The following is a 25,043-nucleotide window of genomic DNA, read 5'->3' on the forward strand; positions in this document are numbered from 1 at the left end:
GTGTTTTTGTTTTGGGGGGGGGGGTTCTTGATTTATTGTGATGTTTCTTCTTGACTTGTTTAAAGAAGACGTGTCCGGCCCATGGGGACATTAACGTGTGTTGTCGGGCCTTAACAGTTTGAGTGCCAGCCATTAACATTGGAAACATGGTTAAATGCCACCACCCACTTCAATGATAGCGTTGTGAATGCATAATCTCTGTCTTACATTATGGCTATGTGTCTAATCTGCCTGTCGCTTATCAATGACTTGTTTGCAGTCAACATTGTAGAAACGGATTGTTTTTTAATCGGTTCATTTCCGTTTTATAGCATTTTGAAAAGCCCTCGTTTTTCAGGAAAATATATAGATTCCGTGATAAAAGGCATTTACTGGAATATTCTAGTATACACAAAAACGTTGTAATTTTTTGGCCTATTTATGAATCGTTTTCAAATAAACGCTAGATTATCGATAATATATGTGTACTTATGCACGCTATAGAGGCGGGCTGAAAAATCGATTCTCTCATTTCCTCATCAGCGATCACCGTGCACACACACACACACGCACATATGGCAAACGCTTATATCTCTGTGAAAACAGCTCTGATTATCCTAAGACTGGTAAAATAAATTCCTTACCTGAGATCAGATGTTATCCAAAAAGATTATTCCAATTCCTGATCGCCATTCCAAATATCGATCACGCTTATTGATTACAGTGTTGAGTACTGTAAATACATAATCCACGCGTTTTCCGGGCCGGCGAGCACAATCGATCCTTCAGTTGGCCTTGACGGAAAAATAAAATGAGGAAACTGGCCACCCCCCCTGCATCAGTGTAAATTAATGGGGTGCAGTACCACAGGGAGAGACGATAGGGGGCGGTATCTTCCCAATTGAGCTCAGAGAGACTCTGCAGCACTAACCCGAGGCTCGATTGATGAAATATGAATTCAAATCGCCAATAAAAAAAGAACGACAAACAAACGCTATATAGCGTCGGGGGCACTCAAAGGTCGGCATGAACTAATGACAAAAAGCGTCCGTGGCACTCAATGTGTTAAAGAAGACGTGTCCGGCCATGGGGACATTAACATGTGTTGTTGGGCCTTACAAATCAATTTGATTTGATTTGATTTAATGTCCTGCAGGTCTGGTACCGGACAGTTTCAGCCGCTCTAACAGAACCCATGAATAATGTTTTGCAGGTCTGGTACCGGACAGTTTCAGCCGCTCTAACAGAACCCATGAATAATGTCTTGCCGGTCTGGTACCGGACAGTTTCAGCCGCTCTAACAGAACCCATGAATAATGTCTTGCCGGTCTGGTACCGGACAGTTTCAGCCGCTCTAACAGAATCCATGAATAATGTCTTGCAGGTCTGGTACCACAGCTCATCGGCGTGGCCCCAGAGAAGGCTATCAAACTCACGGCAAGTCACTCTTCGTCTTCCGAAAGGTTGTTTTGAATGATTGAACCGTGAGGGGTTAACACACACACCAGTGTTGCAGTACTCCACTTGAGTCCTGGACTGATTTTCAGGACCCGTGACTCGACTTGGACTTGGATTTCGAGCATTGACGGCATTCGGACTCGGAAGGTGCAGACGAGGACTCGGACTTGTTAATTGATAAATACAGTTATTTGTTTTGTATTCTTTTTGTAATACGGTTTAATCATTAAGCATATTAAGATATTTATGGCGAGTGCATTTGTTTGGCTAATGTGTCACAAAGTAAATAAACTCCCATTGAAATGGTGACCGCTGTGTCATTTATGTTTCATGTAGACCTTTTTTTTTTGTAAGTCAGCTCAGACTCAACATTGATGACTCAGACTCGGACTCGGACTAGGGTAATGGGGACTCGACTCGACTCAGGCTCTTCTTCTGTGACTCGGACTGGGGACTCGGACTTGAGATTTAGTGACTCGACTACAACACACACAGTGCACGACACAAAAACTACTACTCTTAAAATCGGGTGGCGACTGTGTCTTCCGCATGTCAGCCTGGTGCAGTGTCATTATGATTATGCTAGTGTAGCCTGGTTTGAGGGACTGTCAGCTTCATTAAAGAAGAAACTACAGGTGTCACAGAATAAGCTGATCAGGGTTGTGATGGGCCTAGGACCTCGTGATCATGTTGGGAGGAGACATTTTCAGGAGCTCAACTGGCTACCAGTTGAGGCCAGAGTAGCCCAGCTTATAGGCTCAACATGGTACACAAAATAATAAATAACAGGGCCCCCAAATATTTTAGTAACTATTTCCCTAGTGTTAGTGAATCACACAGCCACAGAACGAGATCTAGCATAGCAAACCTGCATCCTCCAAGGTGTAGAACAAATATGGGACAGTGCTCATTTGCTCACACAGAGGAGCACAGGAGTGGAATGAGTTGCCTTTGACCACCAAACAGATCGTGAACCTGTATAGTTTCAAGGTGAACGTTAGGAAATGGCTCCTAGAAAATGTCCCAGAGTAACTAAGGAACTAATTTTACTTTTTAATTCTATTTTTAGCAATATACTGTAGGCTGATGGTAATAATGTGTAATACATGTTTATGTAAATACCATGTCGCTGCTGAGACCAAGGACCACAATGGAAATAAGACTGTGACTTTTTGTGCTATCCTTGATCATGTTAGGATGCATGACTTGTTGTAACATGTAATGTATTTTAATAATAATAATTTTGTCTCCAGATGAACGACTTTGTGAGGGACAAGTTCACCAAAGACGGCTCCATCCCCCTGGCGGCGGAGATCCTCGCCGGCGCAACTGTAAGTACTGTAATAGTTTGGCAGCGACCGCCGGAGTCACTGCTGAGTGGAGCGTGAACGGCCGGTGTTGCACCTGAGCGAAGACAGAGCGAGTTTTAAAGGTGCTGTCGGTGATGTTTTTAAGTTTATTAACTGGTCTACATGTTAAAATAATAGCTCTACATTCTGACAGTCATCACTGATATAGAGTGTCTGGTCAGTAACATGGGTCTCCCAGTCCCTCCACTCTGCAGTAAACAGCCATCACTGATATAGAGTGTCTGGTCAGTAACATGGGTCTCCCAGTCCCTCCTGCTCTGCAGTAAACAGCCATCACTGATATAGAGTGTCTGGTCAGTAACATTGGTCTCCCAGTCCCTCCACTCTGCAGTAAACAGCCATCACTGATATAGAGTGTCTGGTCAGTAACATGGGTCTCCCAGTCCCTCCACTCTGCAGTAAACAGCCATCACTGATATAGAGTGTCTGGTCAGTAACATGGGTCTCCCAGTCCCTCCACTCTGCAGTAAACAGCCATCACTGATATAGAGTGTCTGGTCAGTAACATGGGTCTCCCAGTCCCTCCACTCTGCAGTAAACAGCCACCACTGATATAGAGTGTCTGGTCAGTAACATGGGTCTCCCAGTCTTTCCTGCTCTGCAGTAAACAGCCATCACTGATATAGAGTGTCTGGTCAGTAACATGGGTCTCCCAGTCCCTCCACTCTGCAGTAAACAGCCATCACTGATATAGAGTGTCTGGTCAGTAACATGGGTCTCCCAGTCCCTCCACTCTGCAGTAAACAGCCATCACTGATATAGTGTCTGGTCAGTAACATGGGTCTCCCAGTCCCTCCACTCTGCAGTAAACAGCCATCACTGATATAGAGTGTCTGGTCAGTAACATGGGTCTCCCAGTCCCTCCACTCTGCAGTAAACAGCCATCACTGATATAGAGTGTCTGGTCAGTAACATGGGTCTCCCAGTCCCTCCGCTCTGCAGTAAACAGCCATCACTGATATAGAGTGTCTGGTCAGTAACATGGGTCTCCCAGTCCCTCCGCTCTGCAGTAAACAGCCATCACTGATATAGAGTGTCTGGTCAGTAACATGGGTCTCCCAGTCCCTCCACTCTGCAGTAAACAGCCATCACTGATATAGAGTGTCTGGTCAGTAACATGGGTCTCCCAGTCCCTCCTTTCTGCAGTAAACAGCCATCACTGATATAGAGTGTCTGGTCAGTAACATGGGTCTCCCAGTCCCTCCTCTCTGCAGTAAACAGCCATCACTGATATAGAGTGTCTGGTCAGTAACATGGGTCTCCCAGTCCCTCCTCTCTGCAGTAAACAGCCATCACTGATATAGAGTGTCTGGTCAGTAACATGGGTCTCCCAGTCCCTCCACTCTGCAGTAAACAGCCATCACTGATATAGAGTGTCTGGTCAGTAACATGGGTCTCCCAGTCTCTCCTGCTCTGCAGTAAACAGCCATCACTGATATAGAGTGTCTGGTCAGTAACATGGGTCTCCCAGTCCCTCCACTCTGCAGTAAACAGCCATCACTGATATAGTGTCTGGTCAGTAACATGGGTCTCCCAGTCCCTCCACTCTGCAGTAAACAGCCATCACTGATATAGAGTGTCTGGTCAGTAACATGGGTCTCCCAGTTCCTCCACTCTGCAGTAAACACAAAATACATTTCCTGGTATCCTATCTACGGTTCTCTCTCCTGATTGGATAGAAGTGGGAACAAAACATTTATTTTGTGTTTACTGCAGAGCAGGGGGACTGGAGGGAGACCCATGTTACTAACCAGACACTCTATATCAGTGATGGCTGTCAGAATGTAGAGCTATTTAACACTTATTTCAACAAAAGAAATACCACTTACTATCTGCCGCTCTCTTCCGCTCACGACGCTGCTTATATAAGTTATAAGTTATATAACCCATATAACTCTGTATGATAGCATGTACAATAATGCTGTATATATATATATTTATTCTTACCGTATATATATAGATATCCACATCTGTTTGTACATATAACCCTTGTTACATATCTGTAGATACTATATCTATATCTGTGTACACATCTCTTATCTACTCTTACTAGTTACGCTGCTGGCCAGTATGACTTACTACCATAGTGTCTTTATACCTGTATCACTGTACATATTAATACTACAACTCTGTACATACATCTGATTAGCACTATTACTCAGTAGTACTAATTTATATATTTTATACCCAGTTTAATCACCTGTACATTGTATATTACTGTTGCACTTTACTGTTACATTTGCACTCTGGTTGGATGTCAAACGTCTCTTCGTAGTACTGTACTTGTGCTGCGTGATGACGATACATTTGAATCTAATCTAATCTAATCTAATCTAATCTAATCTAATCTAATCTAATCTAATGCAGAGTGAGGGGGTCTGAATAGAAACGTTGGTCTTCAGTCCCTCAAACCTCCCAAGACTAGTATTTATAGTTTTTTTTTTTACCCCTTGGCTAATTCACCAAGTGCCTCCGTGGATTAAAGCGGTAATTCCCCGGCTCGGCCGCTCACTCGCTCGGTGCTGGGGGGGGGGGGGGGGGGGGGGGGGCGAGCGGCGGAGAGCCCGCAGGTTGTGCCGCGCGGAGGAGGGGAGGGGTCTGCGGCGGGTCGCGACCCCTGTCAGGGGTGTAATTGGAGGAAGAGGCCCTGGGGTCCTGGATGGGGAGCTGCGTCTCGCTCAGTGTGATTGGGTTTGACAGCTTCACATACCTGAGGCCCCGGGCTCTGCTAAGGGGCCCCGCGGACACCACCGCCTCTACCGCACGCAGGACAGGCCCCTATCACACACAGGACAGGCCTCTATCACACACAGGACAGGCCCCTATCACACGCAGGACAGGCCTCTATCACACACAGGCCTCTATCACACTCAGGACAGGCCCCTATCACACTCAGGACAGGCCCCTATCACACACAGGACAGGCCCCTATCACACACAGGACAGGCCTCTATCACACACAGGACAGGCCTCTATCACACTCAGGACAGGCCCCTATCACACACAGGACTGGCCTCTATCACACTCAGGACAAGCCTCTACCACACTCAGGACAGGCCCCTATCACACTCAGAACAGGCCCCTATCACACACAGGACAGGCCTCTATCACACTCAGGACAAGCCTCTACCACACTCAGGACAGGCCCCTATCACACTCAGAACAGGCCCCTATCACACTCAGAACAGGCCCCTATCACACTCAGGACAAGCCTCTATCACACTCAGGACTCTACCACACTCAGAACAGGGCCTCTATCACACTCAGGACAGGCCTCTACCACACTCAGGACTCTACCACACTCAGAACAGGGCCTCTATCACACTCAGGACAGGCCCCTATCACACTCAGGACAGGGCCCCTATCACACTCAGGACAGGCCCCTATCACACTCAGGACCCTATCACACTCAGGACAGGGCCCCTATCACACTCAGGACAGGCCTCTATCACACTCAGGACAGGCCCCTATACCCTCAGGACAGGCCTCTATCACACTCAGACAGGCTCTATCACACTCAGGACAGGCCTCTATCACACTCAGGACAGGCCTCTATCACACTCAGGACAGGCCTTATCACACTCAGGACAGGCCTCGATCACACTCAGGCAGGCCTCTTCCACTCAGGACAGGCCCCTATCACACTCAGGACCCTATCACACTCAGACAGGCCTCTATCACACTCAGGACAGGCCTCTATCACACTCAGGACAGGGCCCCTATCACACTCAGGACAGGCCCCTACCACACTCAGGACAGGCCTCTATCACACTCAGGACCCTACCACACTCAGGACAGGGCCCCTATCACACTCAGGACAGGCCCATCACACTCAGACAGGCCTCTATCACACTCAGGACAGGCCTCTATCACACTCAGGACCCTACCACACTCAGGACAGGCTCTATCACACTCCAGGCCCCTATCACACTCAGACAGGCCCCTACCACACTTCAGGACAGGCCCTATCACACTCAGGACAGGCCCCTATCACACTCAGGACAGGCCCCTACCACACTCAGACAGGCCCCTATCACACTCAGGACCTGGGCCCCTATCACCTCAGGACAGGCCCCTAGCCCGTTGTTTCCCTGTATCGGTTTACTTGCGGCGGCCCTCTACGGCGTGAAATAGGCCCGCCACCTAATAGAGAATAGATTGTGCTGTAAATAAATAATACATTTAAATCTAATTGAATCTAATCTAAGCAGAATGCAGGAGTTAACTGTATAGGAACGACTCTGTAACACGAAATACTCTGAGAACTTTTTATTTTTTGATCTTTTTTTATTCATATAATAAATATAATATCTTATTATTATTATTATTATTATTATTATTATATTATTATTATTATTATTATTATTATTATTATTATTATTATTATTATTATTATTATTAATTATTATTATTATTTATATTATTATTATTATTATTATTATTATTATTATTATTATTATTATATTATTATTATTTATTATTATTATTATTTAAAAACATTTTACCATTATTATTATTATATTATTATATATATATTATTCTTTCTACATCTTTTTGTGGTTGGTCTGGTTTTTATTTTTTTTAGTTTTTTGTTTGTTTTGTCGATAAGTGTATGTATGTCACGTTCGTATTGTCTACTGTAATGTAAAGAAAAATCAAAAATCAAATATAAAAAAAGAATGCAGGAGTTAATAATATCGGGAATGATCGACCGAAGCGTGTACCGCTTCCGCAACGGATTCTATTTCCGGGGTTGCCCTGATTGCCGTGACGGCCACGTGACACGCCGCGGCCACGCCCCGGCAAAACGCAGAGGCTGCTGTGTTTCACTGCTGCTTCCCACTTCATCACTTGCCCACTGCCTTCACATCGCACCACCGTTAATCATTTATCATTTAACATTTGAAAGGCATACTTGTTGTCATACAGAAGTACAGAATACTTTTATCCAAAATGCCTCATGTCGCGCCACATCTCCCGAGTGCAGAGCTGTGCCCCACTGCCTTTCACATCGCGCCACGCTTAATCATTTATCATTTAACATTTGAAAGCTACATTGTTGTCATACAGAAGTACAGAATACTTTTATCCAAAATGCTTCTTACTGTTACACTGTTAGAGACTGTGCTAGACAAATGAAGACTAATTCGGTCAGAAATACGTTAGTAAGCACTGCTTATATGCTTATTATGTCTGCGGGGTACAGTAAATGTTTCTCCGGTACTTCTGAAGAGCACACCGCTGTATGTTGGAGAACCAGCGGTCTTCCGCTCCTCCCTCACTCGAGTGAGAGAGCAAAGCCGTGCGAGGGGGGCGGCACCTCGGCACAGCTCAGCCCTGTGTGATCGAGCAGGAAGGAGGAGATGGGAGTCCTTCCATCGAATATGTGTTTCTTACACATATGTTGGATTATGAATATGTCTTTATAGCTATGCTGCCAGGCAGGAATATGTTGTTTCTTTACACATATGTTGGATTATGAATATGTCTTTATAGCTATGCTGCCAGGCTGGAATATGTTGTTTCTTTACACATATGTTGGATTATGAATATGTCTTTATAGCTATGCTGCCAGGCTGGGCGCGACCCTCCGTGCTGCGATCACCAGCGGGAGAATATGCTCACGCGAGCGGCATCGCTGAGCTCTGGTGACGGTCTTATTGGGGCTTATGCCGAGAAGCAGTAACACAACATTGCAACTGTTGTGTTACTGCTTTCTGACCGAATTAGTCATTCATTTGTAGCTATAAAGACATATTCATAATCCAACATATGTGGATGTGGATGTGGATGTCATCCTGTATCACGTCGCCGTCGCGGCCAATCAGGCCAACCCCGGAAATAGAATCCGTTGCGGAAGCGGTACACGCCGACCGGATAACAACCCAAACGATGACGTGTGCGACGAGGAGCGTCTGTATGAGACCACAGGGATGTGTCGACAAAGGCTAACAAATGTAAAGGCTAACAAATGTAAAGGCTAACAAATGTAAAGGCCATGTAGGCTGCAGCATGATCTGGATTGTGATAATAATAATAATAATAATTAATAATGAAGATCCAGAGCTCCGACAGGAAGCTCCCAAAGTGAAAGTAAAACAACAATGTGGCAATTAGAACTTTACATGTCAAGGATTATATGCAGGTGTGTAGACAGATATGGATATATATATATATGGTAAGAATAAATATATATATATATATACACGGTATATACAGTACAGCATTATTGTACATGCTATCATACAGAGTTATATGGTTATATGCAGGTGTATAAGTAGGTATATAGAAGGATTATATGCAGGTATGTACACTACAGACAGATGTGGATATATATATGTGTTAAGAATATATATATATACACACAGTATGTACAGCATTATTGTACATGCTATCATACAGAGTTATATGGGTTATATGCCGGTGTATAAGTAGGTATATGTAACGTCTCGTCCTGCACTCTGGACTGCCGGACTGCGTACGTTGACTGTCCCACACTGGAGTACATGTATTCCCTGACAGGGTCTCGGTTCACCCGGTGGTGAATTCCGGTAACTACGCCTCTGAAGACGAGGGAAGAACGCAGCCTCGGTTGTCGTTACCCGTCTTTTCCCTAGCGCTCCTGTGACGCGGGGAAGCGTGTTTCAGACGCGTCACGCGCATACCGGGGCGCCGGTCTTCGTGTGAGGCGGCCTTGTGGAAGTGAAATAGAATAGAATAGAATAGAATAGATCTTTATTGTCATTGTTACAGTTGTTACAATGAAATTTAAAATGCAGCCCTAGGTGCTTGTAAAAATATAAAACACAGTCCTAAACACAGTATTAAATATAAAAACAGGAGTAAGGCATAAATAACATTAACATAAACAGGGGGGTGTAAAAGATAATTGCACTATCCCTTAATGTTGTGTGTGCGTGTGCGGGGGGGGGGGGGGTGCAAGGGAGACTGTTGTTTTACATTTTAGCTGAGTTTAGTGCACAACTGCACATATGGCCCTAGGATAAAAGCTAAACTTCAGTCTGTTAGTCGGGGTGGGCATGACGCTGAAACGCCTGCCCGAGCGCAGCTGTACGAGGTGTTTGTTGCCCGGGTGGTCTTTCAGTATTTTTACTGCTTTTTTAAGGCAGCGGGAGTTGTATAGTCCTTCCAGTTCATGTGGTGGGCTGGCTACGTTACTCCTGTCAGGAGAGATTAAAGAGAGGGAGAGCCACAGGGAGCGCAGATGCACACAAATAATAATAATAATAATAATAATAATAATAATAATAATAATAATAATAATAATAATAATAATAATAATAATAATAATAATAATAATAATAATAATAATAATAATAATATAATAATAATAATAATAATAATAATATAATAATAATAATAATAATAATAATAATAATAATACATCTATTTTATATAGAGCTTTTCCAGGTGCTCAAAGACGCTTTACATGGGTAGAATCTCCAGATCTCAGTGGTGGAAGAAGTACACAGTTCCTTTACTTAAGTAAAAGATAGAAATATTCAGACAATTCTCCTGAATTTCCCAAGGGGATCAATAAAGGAATCTTATTTTATCTTGTGTTATAAATAGTACTCTGGCAAAAGTAAAAGTCTTCCATTCAAAACTATTCTTAAGTAAAAGCAGAGAAGTATTTGATATTGAATGTAACTTAAGTATAAAAAGTAAAAGTATGCGTTCTACATGACGTTTGTGTATTCCAATCCTCAAACCATTAACCTCTGAAGGTTAAAGTGGTACGTGGTCCAGTGATGCTGCTCTGATTAAAGGTGATGTTAAAGTGGTATGTGGTCCAGTGATGCTGCTCTGATTAAAGGTGATGTTAAAGTGGTATGTGGTCCAGTTACGATGCTGCACTGATTAAAGGTGATGTTAAAGTGGTATGTGGTCCAGTGATGCTGCTCTGATTAAAGGTGATGTTAAAGTGGTATGTGGTCCAGTTACGATGCTGCTCTGATTAAAGGTGATGTTAAAGTGGTATGTGGTCCAGTTATGCTGCTCTGATTAAAGGTTGTGTTAAAGTGGTATGTGGTCCAGTTATGCTGCTCTGATTAAAGGTTATGTTAAAGTGGTATGTGGTCCAATGATGCTGCTCTGATTAAAGGTGATGTTAAAGTGGTATGTGGTCCAGTTACGATGCTGCTCTGATTAAAGGTGATGTTAAAGTGGTACGTGGTCCAGTGATGCTGCTGTGAGTACGTCCTCTCGAAGTCGACAGGCTTCCAATTTGAAAGTACATCATCTTCAATTTCTGTACAATATTTCCTTTACAATGTAGTGGAGTACAACGTTCCCTAAATTTTAAATACACTCAAGTTAAGCACAAGTACCTACAAATTATACTTAAGTACAGTGCTTAAGTAAAAATACTTTCCACCCCCCCCCCCCTTCACTTTGGAAAGGACACTAAACCAAAGTCTTTTTTTAGAGCCTGTCTGGGATGTTTACGGATGTGGCCCTCGGCGCGTCTCCAGAAGCCGTCTCGGCCTGATTAGATTCCAGGAGGGTGATAGATGACTCTGGCCTCGGGGCGAGTCGTCCCCCCTGAGCCACTCGGGGGGGCCAATCGACATTCTCCCCTGGGAACGGGGAGAAGTGGGGAAGTGTGCGGGGCGAGCCAGGCCAGGCCACTCACCCTGCCGCGGTGTCTCCTCGGGGAAGGATGGGATCTCCCCCCTTTCTCTCCCTCTCTGTCTCTCTCTCTTCCCCCCTCTCTCTCTCTCTCTGTCTCTCTCCCCCTCTCTCCCCCCTCTCTCTCCTCTCTGTCTCTCTCTCTTCCCCCCTCTCTCCCTCTCTCTCTCTCGCTCTCTCTCTCTCCCCTCTCTCTCTCTCTGTCTCTCCTCCCTCTCTCTCCCCCCCTCTCTCTCTTCTCTCTTTCTCCCCTTTCCCCCCCCCCCCCTCTCTCTCTTCTCTCTTTGCTCTCTCTCTCTCTCTCCCCTCTCTCTCTTCTCTCCCCTCTCCCTCTCCCTCCCCTCCCCTCCCCTCCCCCTCTCTCTCTCAGGCCACTCACCCTGCCCGGGGGGTCTCCTCGGGGGGAGGGGGGGTCAGAGGGCTGGTGCCGGGGGTCGCGGCCCCCTGAGTTCCCCTCCTCGCCCGGCGCCTGCACCGCCCGTTCACCCTGACCCCCAGCGCCTCCTCCATCAATGGCCGCCTCTCTCTCTCCCTGTCAAGCCGTTCTCTGACAAGTTGAGATCAGATTAAGGAATAAAGTATCTTTTGTGCTGTAGTTTACTAAGATGATTTGCTGCTCTTAGCGGGGGTTGGAACTGCTTACACATCACAAGTCATTATTATCCTCACCCCGGCCCGACCCCCTAATCTACCTTCATACCACAGGAAACTCAATTAGAAAACAGAACCTCTGCTTCACAACTTCTCATCTCTCTCTTTCTCTCTCCTTCTCTCCCCTCTCTTATCCCCATCCTCTCTTATCTTCTCTCTCTTTCCCCTCCCTCTTTCTCTCCTCTCTCTCTCTCCTCTCTCCTCCTCCCTCTCTCTCTCTCTCTCCTCCCTCTCTCCCTCTCCTCTCTCTCTCCCCCTCTCTCTCTCCCTCTCTCTCTCCCATCTCCCTCTCTCTCCCCTCTCCCTCTCTCCCTCTCCCTCTCTCCTCTCCTCTCCCTCTCTCTCTCCTCTCTCTCCCTCCCTCTCTCTCCCTCCCCTCCCTCTCTCTCCTCTCCCCTCTCCTCTCTCCCTCTCTCCTCTTCCCCCCTCTCTCTCCCTCTCTCTCTCTCCCTCTCCTCTCTCTCTCTCTCTCCTCTCTCCTCTCTCTCCCTCTCCTCTCTCTCTCCCTCTCCCTCTCTCTCCTCTCTCTCCTCTCTCTCTCCTCCCCTCTCTCTCTCCCCTCTCCTCTCTCCTCTCTCTCTCCCTCTCCGCTCTCCCTCTCCCCTCTCTCCTCTCTCCTCTCTCTCCCCTCTCTCCTCTCTATCCCTCTCTCTCCTCTCTCTCTCCCCTCTCTCCCCTCTCTCCCCTCTCCTCTCTCCTCTCTCTCCCCGCTCCTCTCCTCCTCTCTCTCCTCTTTCTCTCTCTCCTCTCTCCCGTCTCCTCTCCTCTCCCCTCTCCCTCTCCTCTCTCTCCCTCTCCCCCCTCTCTCTCTCCCCTCTCTCCCCCCCTCTCTCTCCTCTCTCTCGCTCTCTCTAGGCCGGAGGCTCCCAGGTGATCTTCACTAACCTCTGGAGATCGTGAAGATCCGTCTGCAGGTGGCCGGAGAGATCACCACGGGCCCGGGTCGGCGCCCTGAACCGGTGCGAGAGCTGGCCTCTTCGGCCTCTACAAGGTGGGTCAGCGCCCTGAGCATGGTGCTGAGAGCTGGGTCTGGTGGTCCTCCCCCAGGACGTTTTGAGCGTCAAACTACAGAATAGTTCGAAGCTTCGAAGCTTCATTCATAATGTTGACATTCGAATTCTAAATCAACATTAGATTTTTTTTTTATATGTGTCTATTCATTCTGTTTAAACCAATGGGGTTTTTCTTCACAGTTGCAGATAAAGATTAGGCTACACTATTATATAGTATTAAAACTGATGAGTTATATTCATTAAAGAAAGTTGATTTAATAAAAAAAAATACTCATTCAATCAGATTAATCACTTTATTCATATTGGGGATTTTGTTTGAGGATATTTTCCATTCTTTTTTATGATTACGTCATAAAATATGACGACAGACATTCGAAGCTTCATTCGAAAACGTCAATAGAAGCTTCGAATGATGGCGGCTGGGTGGCGCAGCGGACATTGCGCTCGTCACCAACGCATGAGACACTGGGTTAGAATCCGGCTGTCGGCGTTGCCTCCAGCTTGGGCCGGCCGTCATACTAACTCAATTGGCAGAGTCAGCCGGTGGAAGTCGATGGGTGGTAGTCTGGTCGTTGTGGACAGCGACTCCTACAGGTCGGTCAGGGCGCCTGCACAGCAGAGACAGGAGATGGCGGGGGCAGTGTGAGCCTCCCATGCGTTACACCTCACCAATGAGAGTCCGCGCTGGCAGGTGAAAAGATGTGACAGGCTGCCTCCTCGTGTACCGGAGGGGACACGTGATGCAAGGCTTCTATCCTCCCTACAACCGACCAGTGGGGGGCATATGCGAGCAACTTTCAAGACAGGGGAGGGGGAATTGGAAACAGCGAAATTGAAATGGGAGAAAAATAAGGAGAAAAAGTGGATACAAAAATAAATAGAAGCTTCAAATGTAAAAAAAAATGTAAATGACATTCGGTACAGCCCTACGTCAAACACTACATTCTGGTGGAAATGTCTTTATTTACGTAAAAGAAAAGACAACACTCAGTCGGTACCTTCTGACTACTGGCTACATTACCCTGTGCAAGACAGAGCCAGAAACCACTGACTGAACGTGAGTGAGGGGCTTTAGGGAGGTGTACTGGTTACTTCCTGGTCTATAGGGAGGTGTAGTGGTTGCGTCTATACTTTCCGTAGCCGCATTTCTGCAGGACGCTCTCTGATTGGCCACTGACTGACGCTCTCTGATTGGCCACTGACATGTTTGCCCAATCGCGTGACGAGCTGTGTCTTTGCCCATTTCCGCGTCGAACAGCCTGCAAACTACCTGCCGTTCTATCGCCATGCTCTAAGACAAACTCTAACCTTAACCAACTTCGAAAGAGTGCCTAAGCTTAACCGTCGAAAGAACTTGCCGTCACGCTCTAAGACAAACTCTAACCTTAACCTACTTCGAAAGAGTGCCTAAGCCTAACCAGTGTAGAAACTGCCGTCGGCCAATCAGAGAGCGTCCTGCAGAAATGCGGCTACGGAAAGTATAGACGCGTAGTGGTTACATCATTGCTGTTTCCGGCTGGTCCACCATCTTGAAAACGCAATGTATTTCCCCCATTGCCCATTTCTAAATCGTCTCGTTTAAAACAAATAAAGCATGAACATTGGCATGGTGTACCTTTCTGTGCGTATTAATCCACAATCTATAGCAATAATGTTAGTGATAGAAGGGAACTCATTTTGTGCACAAATTGAAAGCTTTTCAATGTTCACAAGGCAGAATTGTTACAATAGCCGATAATCCATTTTCCCAATGATAAATCCCTATATACGGGTGGACCTCGCGGGCGGTCCAACGTGACGTCAGACTACACCTCCCTAGAGCCAGAAACCACTGCTGAGCGTGAGTGAGAGGCGTAGGCAGGAGAAACACACCATTACACTGGTCTCATCCTGTTATTCTGTCCGTTTTTGTGTCTGTGTGTTTTTTCATGCTGAATGAGTTTCATGCTGAAATTATTAGCTTATAAAATAAGATAAGATATTGCTTTATTGATCCCTTTGGTGGAAATTCAGGCATCATAGCAGCAGCATGGGGGAGGGGGGGGGAGGGGAGGTACAGGTATGAGCAGGGTAGTAGAAGAAAAACATAAATATAGGCAATCAATCAATCAATCAATCAATCAGATTTATTTATATAGCACATTTAACATGACACATGTCAACCAAAGTGCTGTACAGAGGGTAGATACATAGATACATAGAGAACAATCACAACTCCGTTTTATGGGAGGGCACACAGGAAAACAGGGCATGAGTCAGTGAAAGGGAAAGGCTAGTAAGTGGGTTTTGAGCCTCTATTTGAAGGCATCTATCGAGGGGGCGAGGAGCCTAATGGAGGTGGGGATGCTGTTCCACAGTTCAGGGGCTGCGACAGCAAAGGCACGGCCCCCCCTGAGCTTGAGGTTAGACCTCCGGACTGTCAGGAGCCTCTGATCGTCTGACCTGAGGGACCTGGTGTTGGAATAAGGGGATAGGAGGGGGGCTGACCATTAAGGGCTTTAAAAAACGAATAGGGGAACCTTAAAATCTATCCTGTAGCGTACTGGAAGCCAATGACGGGAGGCAAGGACAGGGGTGATGTGGTCTCTCGTGTCTGGCAGCGGCGTTGTGTACTAGCATATCAACAGAGATCACGTGACGCCGTCGTGTCACGTGAGACAAAGAAGTGGACCGACGAATCAGAGGCCACGCTCCAGGACGTGTTTACAGAAACGGATTGGGATATGTTCAAAGGAAGCGCCAGTGACGTCAGCGAGCTTGCAGACACAGTGGTGAGCTACATTACAACAATAGCCGATGGTATTGTCCCCAGAAAAACGGTGCGGATTTTCCCAAACCAGAAACCGTGGGTGGATAGCACTATTAGAGCAGCTCTGAACTCTCGTACCACCGCCTACAACCTGGGTAGAGAGTCAGGAAACATGGAGGAGTATAAGGCTTCAGTCTATACTCTACGCAAGGCTGTCAAACTTGCTAAGAGGACATATGCTGATAAACTGGAGACACAAATGGCACAAAACGACACAAGAGGATTATGGCAGGGACTGAAGACAATAACTGACTATAAAGTCAGCGCCCCCTCAATGGGGAGCGACGACGCCTCCCTCGCGGACAAGCTCAACATCTTCTACGCTCGGTTTGGTGTAGACAGTGGCGCTGCTGGCTCTCCGGCTAGTGACGTCACTGGCGCGCCGGCTGTTGTGGAGGGGGGGGGGGCAACCGCGGGGGGGCGGGGACGCTCTCTCGTTGTCGGAACACAGTGTGAGAAGAGCATTTATGCAGGTGAACACCAGGAAGGCTGCTGGCCCAGATGGCATAACAGGACGCATACTCAAGTCCTGTGCCAACCAGCTGGCCCCTGTGTTCACCGCCATATTTAATCAATCCCTGGCGGAGTCAGTGGTCCCTGCCTGCTTCAAGATGTCTACCATCATCCCTGTACCGAAGAAACCCTCCCCAACATGTCCAAATGACTACAGACCGGTGGCACTCACCTCTGTGGTCATGAAATGTTTCGAGAGGCTGGTCAAGGACCACATTTGTGCCTCCCTCCCCAGTGATATGGACCCTATGCAATTTGCATACAGGACAAACAGGTCCACCGACTACGCGGTCTCCCAGGTACTGCACAGCACCCTCTCGCACCTTGACCGTCAGAAGGGGGGCTATGTGAGACTGTTGTTCATTGACTACAGCTCAGCGTTCAACACCATAGTCCCCACCAGACTGGTGGACAAGCTGATCGAGCTAGGTCTGAGCTCCGCCCTGAGCGCCTGGGTACTGGACTTTCTGAGCGAAAGACCCCAGGCGGTCAGGGTGGGGGGTCAGACCTCCAACACCATCACCCTGAGCATCGGGTCCCCCCAGGGCTGTGTTCTGAGCCCCCTGCTGTACTCACAAGTTCAGCTCTAACTCCATAGTGAAGTTCGCAGACGACACGGTGGTGGTGGGGCTGATCTCGGACAACGACGAGAAGGCCTACCGGGAGGAGGTTGAGGTACTGGAACGCTGGTGCCAGGACAACAGCCTGCTCCTGAACATTGGTAAAACCAAGGAGCTGATCGTGGATTATAGGAGAGGACAGCAGGAGACGCACACACCACTGATGATTAACGGGGCCACCGTGGACAGGGTGAGCAGCTTTAAGTACCTGGGGGTCCACATCTCAGAGGACCTGACATGGTCAACACACATAGACACAGTAGTAAAGAAGGCGAAACAGCGCATCTACCACCTGAGACAGTTAAGGAAGTTCAGAGTATCGGGGATGATACTCCAGTCCTTCTACTCAGGAGCTGTAGAGAGCATCCTGACCGGAAACATCACTGCCTGGTATGGAAACAGCACGGCACAGGACAAGAAGGCCCTACAGAGAGTGGTGCGCTCAGCCGAGCGTACCACGGGTATTGCACTACCCCCCCTGCAGGTTCTATACAACAAGAGGTGCAAATCCAGAGCCTGCAGGATAATGAAAGACCCTCACCACCCCAATAACAGCCTGTTTCAGCTGCTGAGGTCAGGCAGACGCCTGCGAACCCCAGCTACTAGGACAGAGCGGCTGAGGCTCAGCTTCTTCCCCCAGGCCATCAGAGCCATGAACAATGAACATTGAGTGCTCAGAACATTGAACTATCCACACACAAGCACACATGAACACACACACGACACGCACGCTGTGCACCCTCACACACAAGCAGCCACTTAACACTTTAACATGAGCGGGCACACACTCATGTCGCACACACACACACTTATGGCCAAAGGAAAGGACACTTTAAATTAGAATAACAGGAACAGTGTATTGCACTACCAAAGCTAACTAGCATGTCCCATATGCTCTGTAAATAACTATGTACAGATACCGAGATGTCACTCCATGTTACCTGTTACCTGTTTACTGCACAATGTTGTTTTTTCATTTTTGATTATATTATATGTTGTACCACTGTATTGCACATCGTTGCGGGCAAGACCACCCGCATTTCATTGTATACCTGTATGCCGTGACAATTAAAACTCTTGACTTGACTTGACTTGACTAGTTGTAAGCGGGACAGGGAGGACTGGTTAATGCCTAATAATATAGAGGGAGTTGCAGTCGTCTAATCTAGATGCAACAAAGGCGTGGATGACTCTCTGTACCGAGGCTACACACTACAGAAGGTTAACCCTTTCACTGCCAATACAATTCGATCTGAATATAAAAATAGGGGGGGGGGGGAATAAACAGTGTAAACAAAGGTGCAGATGAGGGTCTGTGCGCCCCCTATCGGTTATATTATACCATTGTAAATAATGTTATATATACACAATGATGAATACAATGAAATCCATTGCATCATCATCTCATGTTAAATAAAAATAATAATAATAGTAGTGTGGCAGTGAAATGGTTAACCTTCTGCATTGTTGCAGTGAAAGGGTTAACCTTCTGCAGTGTGGCAGTGAAAAGGTTAAACCCTGTGCAGCGTTCGGCACGCTCTCGAGGTCGGAGTGGAAGCTCTCACCGCCGACTCGCTGACCGGCGGCGCGATGATGATGACGCCATATTTTTCCAGAACGGTGTTTAACATGCAAAACGGCACCGCAGCCGGCGGCACAAACCCGCGGCAAATTAGGGAGAGATTATGGCTTTTTTTGCTACTGGTCCCTCTTGGTCCCTGCGGCTTTCCTTACATCTCGAGTCATGCTCACGGTCCATATTTTAACGAGTTGCAGACTTAGCAGCAGTCGGTACACACACACACATACACATACACACACACACACACACACACACACACACACACACACACACACACACACACACACACACACACACACACACACACACACACACACACACACACACACACACACACACACACACACTGTGAGGCTTGTTAAAAAGATCGACTTCCTCTCGGTGGACGGAGCCAAGCGGTGAGAGCGGTGTGCGTTTGAGTGTGTGTGCATGTTTGCATAATGCACACGTGTGCGTGTGGTTGTGTGTGTGTGTGTGTGTGTGTGTGTGTGTGTGTGCGCGTGCGTGCGTGCGTGTGTGTGTGTGTGAGTGTGTGTGTGTGTGTGTGTGTGTGTGTGAGTGTGTGTGTGTGTGTGTGTGTGTGTGTGTGTGCGTGCGTACGTGCGTGTGTGCGTGCGTGCGTGCGTGCGTGCGTGTGTGTGTGTGTGTGAGTGTGTGTGTGTGTATATGAGAGAATTGAAGCCAGCAAACTGCAGGTCCACGGTAAAGCTGTGTGTTTGCGCGTGTGTGCACATAGGAATGCGGTTACGTATGTGTGTTTGTACGTCGTATGCGTGTGTGTGTGTGTTAGAAGCTGTGGGCTGACTGTGGAGGTCTCCTGGGGGCCCCTGTGGGTCGTGGTTCTGCCTGGGGGGGCCTCTGGTTCTCCTACTGTGACCACCAGGGCCCCTGTGGGTCGTGGTTCTGCCTCGGGGGGGGGGGGGGGGGGGCCTGTGGGTCGGCTCAGACAGCACCCTGGCCAGATGATCTCCGGGGGGGGGGGGGGGGGGCACAGCCGCCTGCCTCGACCGCTCCATTAACCCCTTAAACCCTTTCAGTGCCACACGACAGAAGGTTAACCCTTTACTATCACACTACCGACGGTTAACCTGCTGTCATGTGGCAGTGCAAGGGTTAACCTTCTGTGTATTGTCGCAGTGAAAGGGTTAACCGTTTGGTAGTGCCGGTAGTGAAAGGGTTAAAGCAGGACCACAACCTCTCACGCGTAACACAAGACAGATACGCTCTTTTTTATTTTTTACCATTGTGCTGTTGTGTTTTTTGCATTGTGCTGTGTCACAGTGCGGTTACGGGTACGCTCTACACTAGAGTGGCACCAGAACGTATGCCGTCGCGTTGGCAACGTTTTCCATTGGGGGATATCATTTGCAGTTGAAAAAAGGTGATAAATCACAATATGGAGCGTAACAGTAAGAAGCATTTTGTATAAAAGTATTCTGTACTTCTGTATGACAAATATTAAAGAAACTTGAGAAACTTGAATATACATATCGCAAAATCACAATACCATATCATATCGTGACTTAAGCATTGTGATAATATCGTATTGCGACTTAAGCATTGTGATAATATCGTATTGCGACTTAAGCGTTGTGATAATATGGTATCGTGACTTAAGCATTGTGATAATATCGTATTGTGATAATATGGTATCGTGACTTAAGCATTGTGATAATATCGTATTGTGATAATATTGTATCGAGACTTAACTCATTCACGGCCACTAGCTTTCGCCATCTGCGCTGTTTGGCGCCAGCGTTATTGACCATTTTAGCGATGTTTGCAGACCCATCGTGTGTTCTGTATTATAGCTATGGAGACAATAGTATGGCTCATTTTACAGGCATTGTTCATAGTCCATTACTTACTAATCAGCTCATTTCTACACACTGCAGTTTGTTACACGCTACACTTTACTGTTATATTTGCACTCTGGTTGGACGCCAAACTTCCTTTTGTTGTGCTGTACTTGTGCTGCATGATGACAATACATTTGAATCTAATGTAAATGGTGCATTTATATAACGCTTTTATCCAAATTGTGTTCACTCACACATTCACACACCGACGCTCCAAAAGGAGAGCAATTCGACACGCTGCCCGGGGGAGGAGCGGGAATCGAACCAGGGAACCTCCGGATTACCAGACGACCGCTCTCTACCTCCCGAGCCACTGTCGATGTGATCTAACGCTCGGGGTGCTCTTGTGTCACACAGGGTGCTAAGGCCTGCTTCCTGCGCGACATCCCCTTCTCCGCCATCTACTTCCCCGTGTACGCTCACACCAAGAAGAAGCTGGCTGACGAGGACGGCCAGCTGGGGGCGCTGCAGCTCCTCACCGCCGGCGCCATCGCAGGTGAGATCAGATCAGACGTTCCTTTATTGATACATTTTTTTTAATAGGCCCTAATCATTTGGCATAAGATATTGATGGCTATATTAATGGCAAAGTTAATAAACTCCCTTTGAAACGGTGACTGTGTTATTTATGTTTAATGTAGGGCTGTCCCCGACTAAGGATTTGGATGGTCGACTATGATTGGCCAAAATTTGCCGTTGGTCAAAAAAAAGAAAAAAATTATAATATATTTACTTTTTTATTAAAAAAAAAATGTATCATTCCATTTGGGCTGTGGGGTGCTTAATGTCTGAAGGAGTCGACTGAAGGCTTCTTGTCCTCTGCAAAAGCATGCAATTGGTCCACTGATGGATACATCTTGATATTTGTCTAGTCTAGTGTGTTCATTAGATGGGTGAAATCCTCTTTCAGTGCCTCTGTGCCTGTTTTCGTAGGCAGTTAGCCTCTGGTATGCGTGCCATTAGCGTTAGCCACGCTTCTAGGCCTCTTTTCTTTTGGAAAGAATGATAAAAAAAATATAAAATTTAATATTTTTTATTATATTCGACTAAGAGGTTGGCCAGTCGACTACGGCTCCTTTCGACCGATTAGTCGACTAATAGGGGTCAGCCCTAGTTTTTAATGTAGACCCTTTTTTATTTGTATGTCAGCTCTTTAACTGCCAGAGTGGAGTGGACTCAACCTTGATGACTTGGATGACAGCTATCTGTAGTGTACACAGCTGCATATAAACCTTTTTACATATCTGTAGATACTACATCTACACATGTACTTATCCCTTTCCTACTCTTACTAGTTACGCTGCTGGCCAGTATGACTTACTACCATAGTGTCTTTATACCTGTATCACTGTACATATTAATACTACAACTCTGTACATACATCTGATTGGCACTATTATATTTTATACCCAGTTGAATCACCTGTACATTGTATATTACTCTTCAAGTTTCAAGTTTCTTTAATAGTTGTCATACAGAAGTACAGAATACTTTTATACAAAATGCTTCTTACTGTTACGCTCCAGAGACTGTGCAAGACAAGATAAGCATGAAATAAAATAACATAGTATAGCATGTAAATTAGAAGTAAAAAAATGAGGTCACAGTGTTCAGTATAGACATATGTACAATGTTCGATGCAGAATAGACGTAACTGAGTTACTGTTACAAAGGATCAGATTAAACCGAATATATATATTCATTGATTGATATATATTGCATAATATTTGTATATCGTTTGATATCCCTTGTATATTCCTTGTACATATACACGGAATATCCCTTTAGCCTAGTACAGACCATAATATTTCATTCTCCTATTGGACAGCGGTCCACAGGCGCCAAGGCCATGCCTCCAAAGTCAGGTTCAAAGTCACCGCCGGGGACATGCCTGGACATGAATGGTATTGCGCAAGGATATGAGACAGGAATAAAGCTGGTACTAGTTTATTCATCTAAGCGTATAAATACGGCGCAGGTGAATACAGAAGTATGTTACCCAATAAGTTGAAGCCTCACCCACGATACTACGTGCGGTGAAGTATGGCCTGTTTGGCCCCAAATAGAGCATTGAGACCGCGTGCGAATTAATAACTGAAGTGTCAGAGTTTGGCGCTATACCGTCGAGTGCGACATATTCTATTAAGTCAGTAATAGTCTAATTGTGTATAGTGTATCGTGCGGCTAAAGTTCTACAGTGACTAGCATCACCAACGTTTTCCTCGTATCAGCTAGAGTGCTTATCCAGGCTGGGCTGCTTTCATGGCGCTTTCACCCGAGGAGCCCTAGACGAGGACCGTGTGGACATGTACACTGGATTATCTACCCGACGACTGCATAGCCCTTTACGGCTGGATTATATTTGCTTTTGGTCCTGTGATTAATGGAGCGGAGAATCGCCGACGCCCACAAGTGTGTGGGATTTACCCTGTGAGGAGCCACGTCGAGTCTGCCCCTCAGAAGCCTGAGGCAGGCTAGCTTTCTTCCCTGTGGAGCTACAGGCTACGGAGAACAGCTGTATTCGTCTGTGGATCAAGATCTTATTGCACCGTCTCCCGTACTCGGAGTCTCCTTATCATCGTTGACCCAGACTCTATTACCGACAGATCCTCTACCCTTGCTGGCTTACAACCGGGGGGACCCTTCCAGTATCTCCTGCTATATTACTAGTGTACCATAGATATAATTCCCTAAGATTCAGGTTGTATAATTACCTCCTGCGTAACCAGAGAATGGACATTCGTTATTGATTTGCCTACGCACATTCCTTTGCCTTATAAGCGCATTCAAAGTGAAATAGAGAAGTATATTATGTACCTTTTGCTGCAATAAATACTTAATTACAACTTTGTGTGGAACCGATTTCATTGTGGGAAGTGTTCATCATTATATATATCATGTACTGTATGGCCAGTAATTAAAGTGCATAAGACGGTAGTGGTTTAATGATACCATACTTATCAATACAGTCAGGGAATTGTACCCCTCAGTTACAATTGGTCCTTCGAGCCGGAGGGTAACTAGCGTAATATTAATATAGTGGTATTAATATTGACATGGCCAATGATGAACACTCCACAAAACGGTTCTCCTAAAATAGATCGCCCGCAGCGTAGACGGCAGACACCTCAGTACTTAGAGGATTACGTTGCCAATATACTACCTAGCTTTCTACAGACGGTAAACGCGGAAAAAGTAGATAGTAAAATTATGTCCGACCCTATCGACCAGGCTACCCCGCCTATAGAGGCCCTAGTGGGTTCTAACGTAACTGACCAAGCTCACGGAGGGGACCAGGAGGGACCTGACATGACTTTACCCCCCGCCAAGACCGAAGAAGTAGTCCCCGGAGAGCTCCAGGATAAAGACAGCCCTCCAGGGATGGAACTCGACCCACTACAAGAAGAGGCGAGCACCCCGGAGATGGATCTCCTCGACTCGCCACAGGAGAACGGATCTCCAACGAGTACTACCAGGAGCGGATCACCTCAACCAGCGTCTTCTCCCCAGCGAGGCGGACAAGATGCTGGCACAGGCCTTCCTCGCCAGCCTGGAAGCCTCAACAGAGCGCGATCGACTCCAAGCACAGACGCTTAGTGAGCGCGAACATTCTTCCATGGAAAGAGAACGCCTTCAAGCGCAGCAACGGAGCGACGAAGATCGTACACGTCTAGAGATTAGACGCCTTCAGACGGAAGAGAATATGGGAAGAGACCGGGCCGAAGCCCAGCGCGCCGCCGCCGAAGCCCAGCGCGCCGGTGCCCAAAGAGAAGCAGAGCGCGACCTCGCTCTCACCAAGCGCGAAGCCGAGCGCGACCGATTACAAGCGCAGATAATGGAGCAGCTGATCACCAGGGCAACACCCCCTCCCTCCGCACGGGGCTCCAGGGCCTCGTCAAGACAAGGGTCAAGGGCACCCTCCCCTACCCGATCAAGCGACCCTGAGCCCGACCACCAGAGAGAGCCTATACCCCCCTCCGAACCCCTTCCCCGTCCGGTCCAAGTGAGACCCAGCTACAAGGAAGAAACGGTCTACACCGCGGAGAGGCTAAATAGACGACTACAGGATCTAGATGACCTGCCAGAGGAAGAAGAAGAGGGAGAGGAGGAGAGTCAAGCCCAACAGCAGCACAGTACTCCACAGGACCAGGAGGTCCAGTACAGCCCAGGCTTTACCCCCGCGGCTCTGCGCTACAGACCCCCGACTTAATTCACGGGTGAGCTTGACGCACGACCAGCCCCGAGGAACAGCACCTGGGTACGCGGGCCATGGTATCCAGCAGGTACCAGCCCACCAAGAGGCGTAAGAGGAGACTCGCCTAGGAGGCCTCTCTTCCAACGCTCACCGATGTGCCAGCCATCCATGGCATCATACATTGGCACACCGACGTTCCCGGACTTCACACACGAGAACAGAGCACAGTACACAGAGCTACGAATGTGCTTAGAGACAATGATGTCCGATGTAGCTGATGAACCGTACAAATATGCTATCCTACTGAAGCACCTCAAGGTGCCCCGAGCGCACAATATAGCGC

General features: G+C 47.1%; 1 protein-coding gene and 1 long non-coding RNA gene across 2 annotated transcripts in view; one reads left to right on the forward strand and one right to left on the reverse strand.

Moving 5' to 3' along the window:
- The window catches only part of LOC311228443 (electrogenic aspartate/glutamate antiporter SLC25A12, mitochondrial-like), a gene marked incomplete at both ends in the record, with an annotated part of 77,557 nt that extends 76,210 nt beyond the window's left edge, over positions 1-1,347 (reverse strand). Inside the window, one exon of the mRNA XM_084314350.1 lies at positions 1,305-1,347. Within this exon, the coding sequence (XP_084170476.1) occupies positions 1,305-1,347 (43 nt within the window). The remainder of the gene's footprint in view (positions 1-1,304) is intronic.
- A 14-nt stretch (positions 1,348-1,361) lies between these two features.
- LOC311229306 lies at positions 1,362-13,066 on the forward strand. Its single transcript, XR_014619742.1, has 3 exons — positions 1,362-1,416; positions 2,691-2,768; positions 12,965-13,066. It is a non-coding gene; the product is annotated as an uncharacterized lncRNA (long non-coding RNA).
- Positions 13,067-25,043: the final 11,977 nt, after the last annotated feature.

This window comes from Notolepis coatsorum (assembly GCF_963971535.1).
Source record: "Notolepis coatsorum genome assembly, chromosome: 5".
NCBI classification, from domain to species: domain Eukaryota; kingdom Metazoa; phylum Chordata; class Actinopteri; order Aulopiformes; family Paralepididae; genus Notolepis; species Notolepis coatsorum.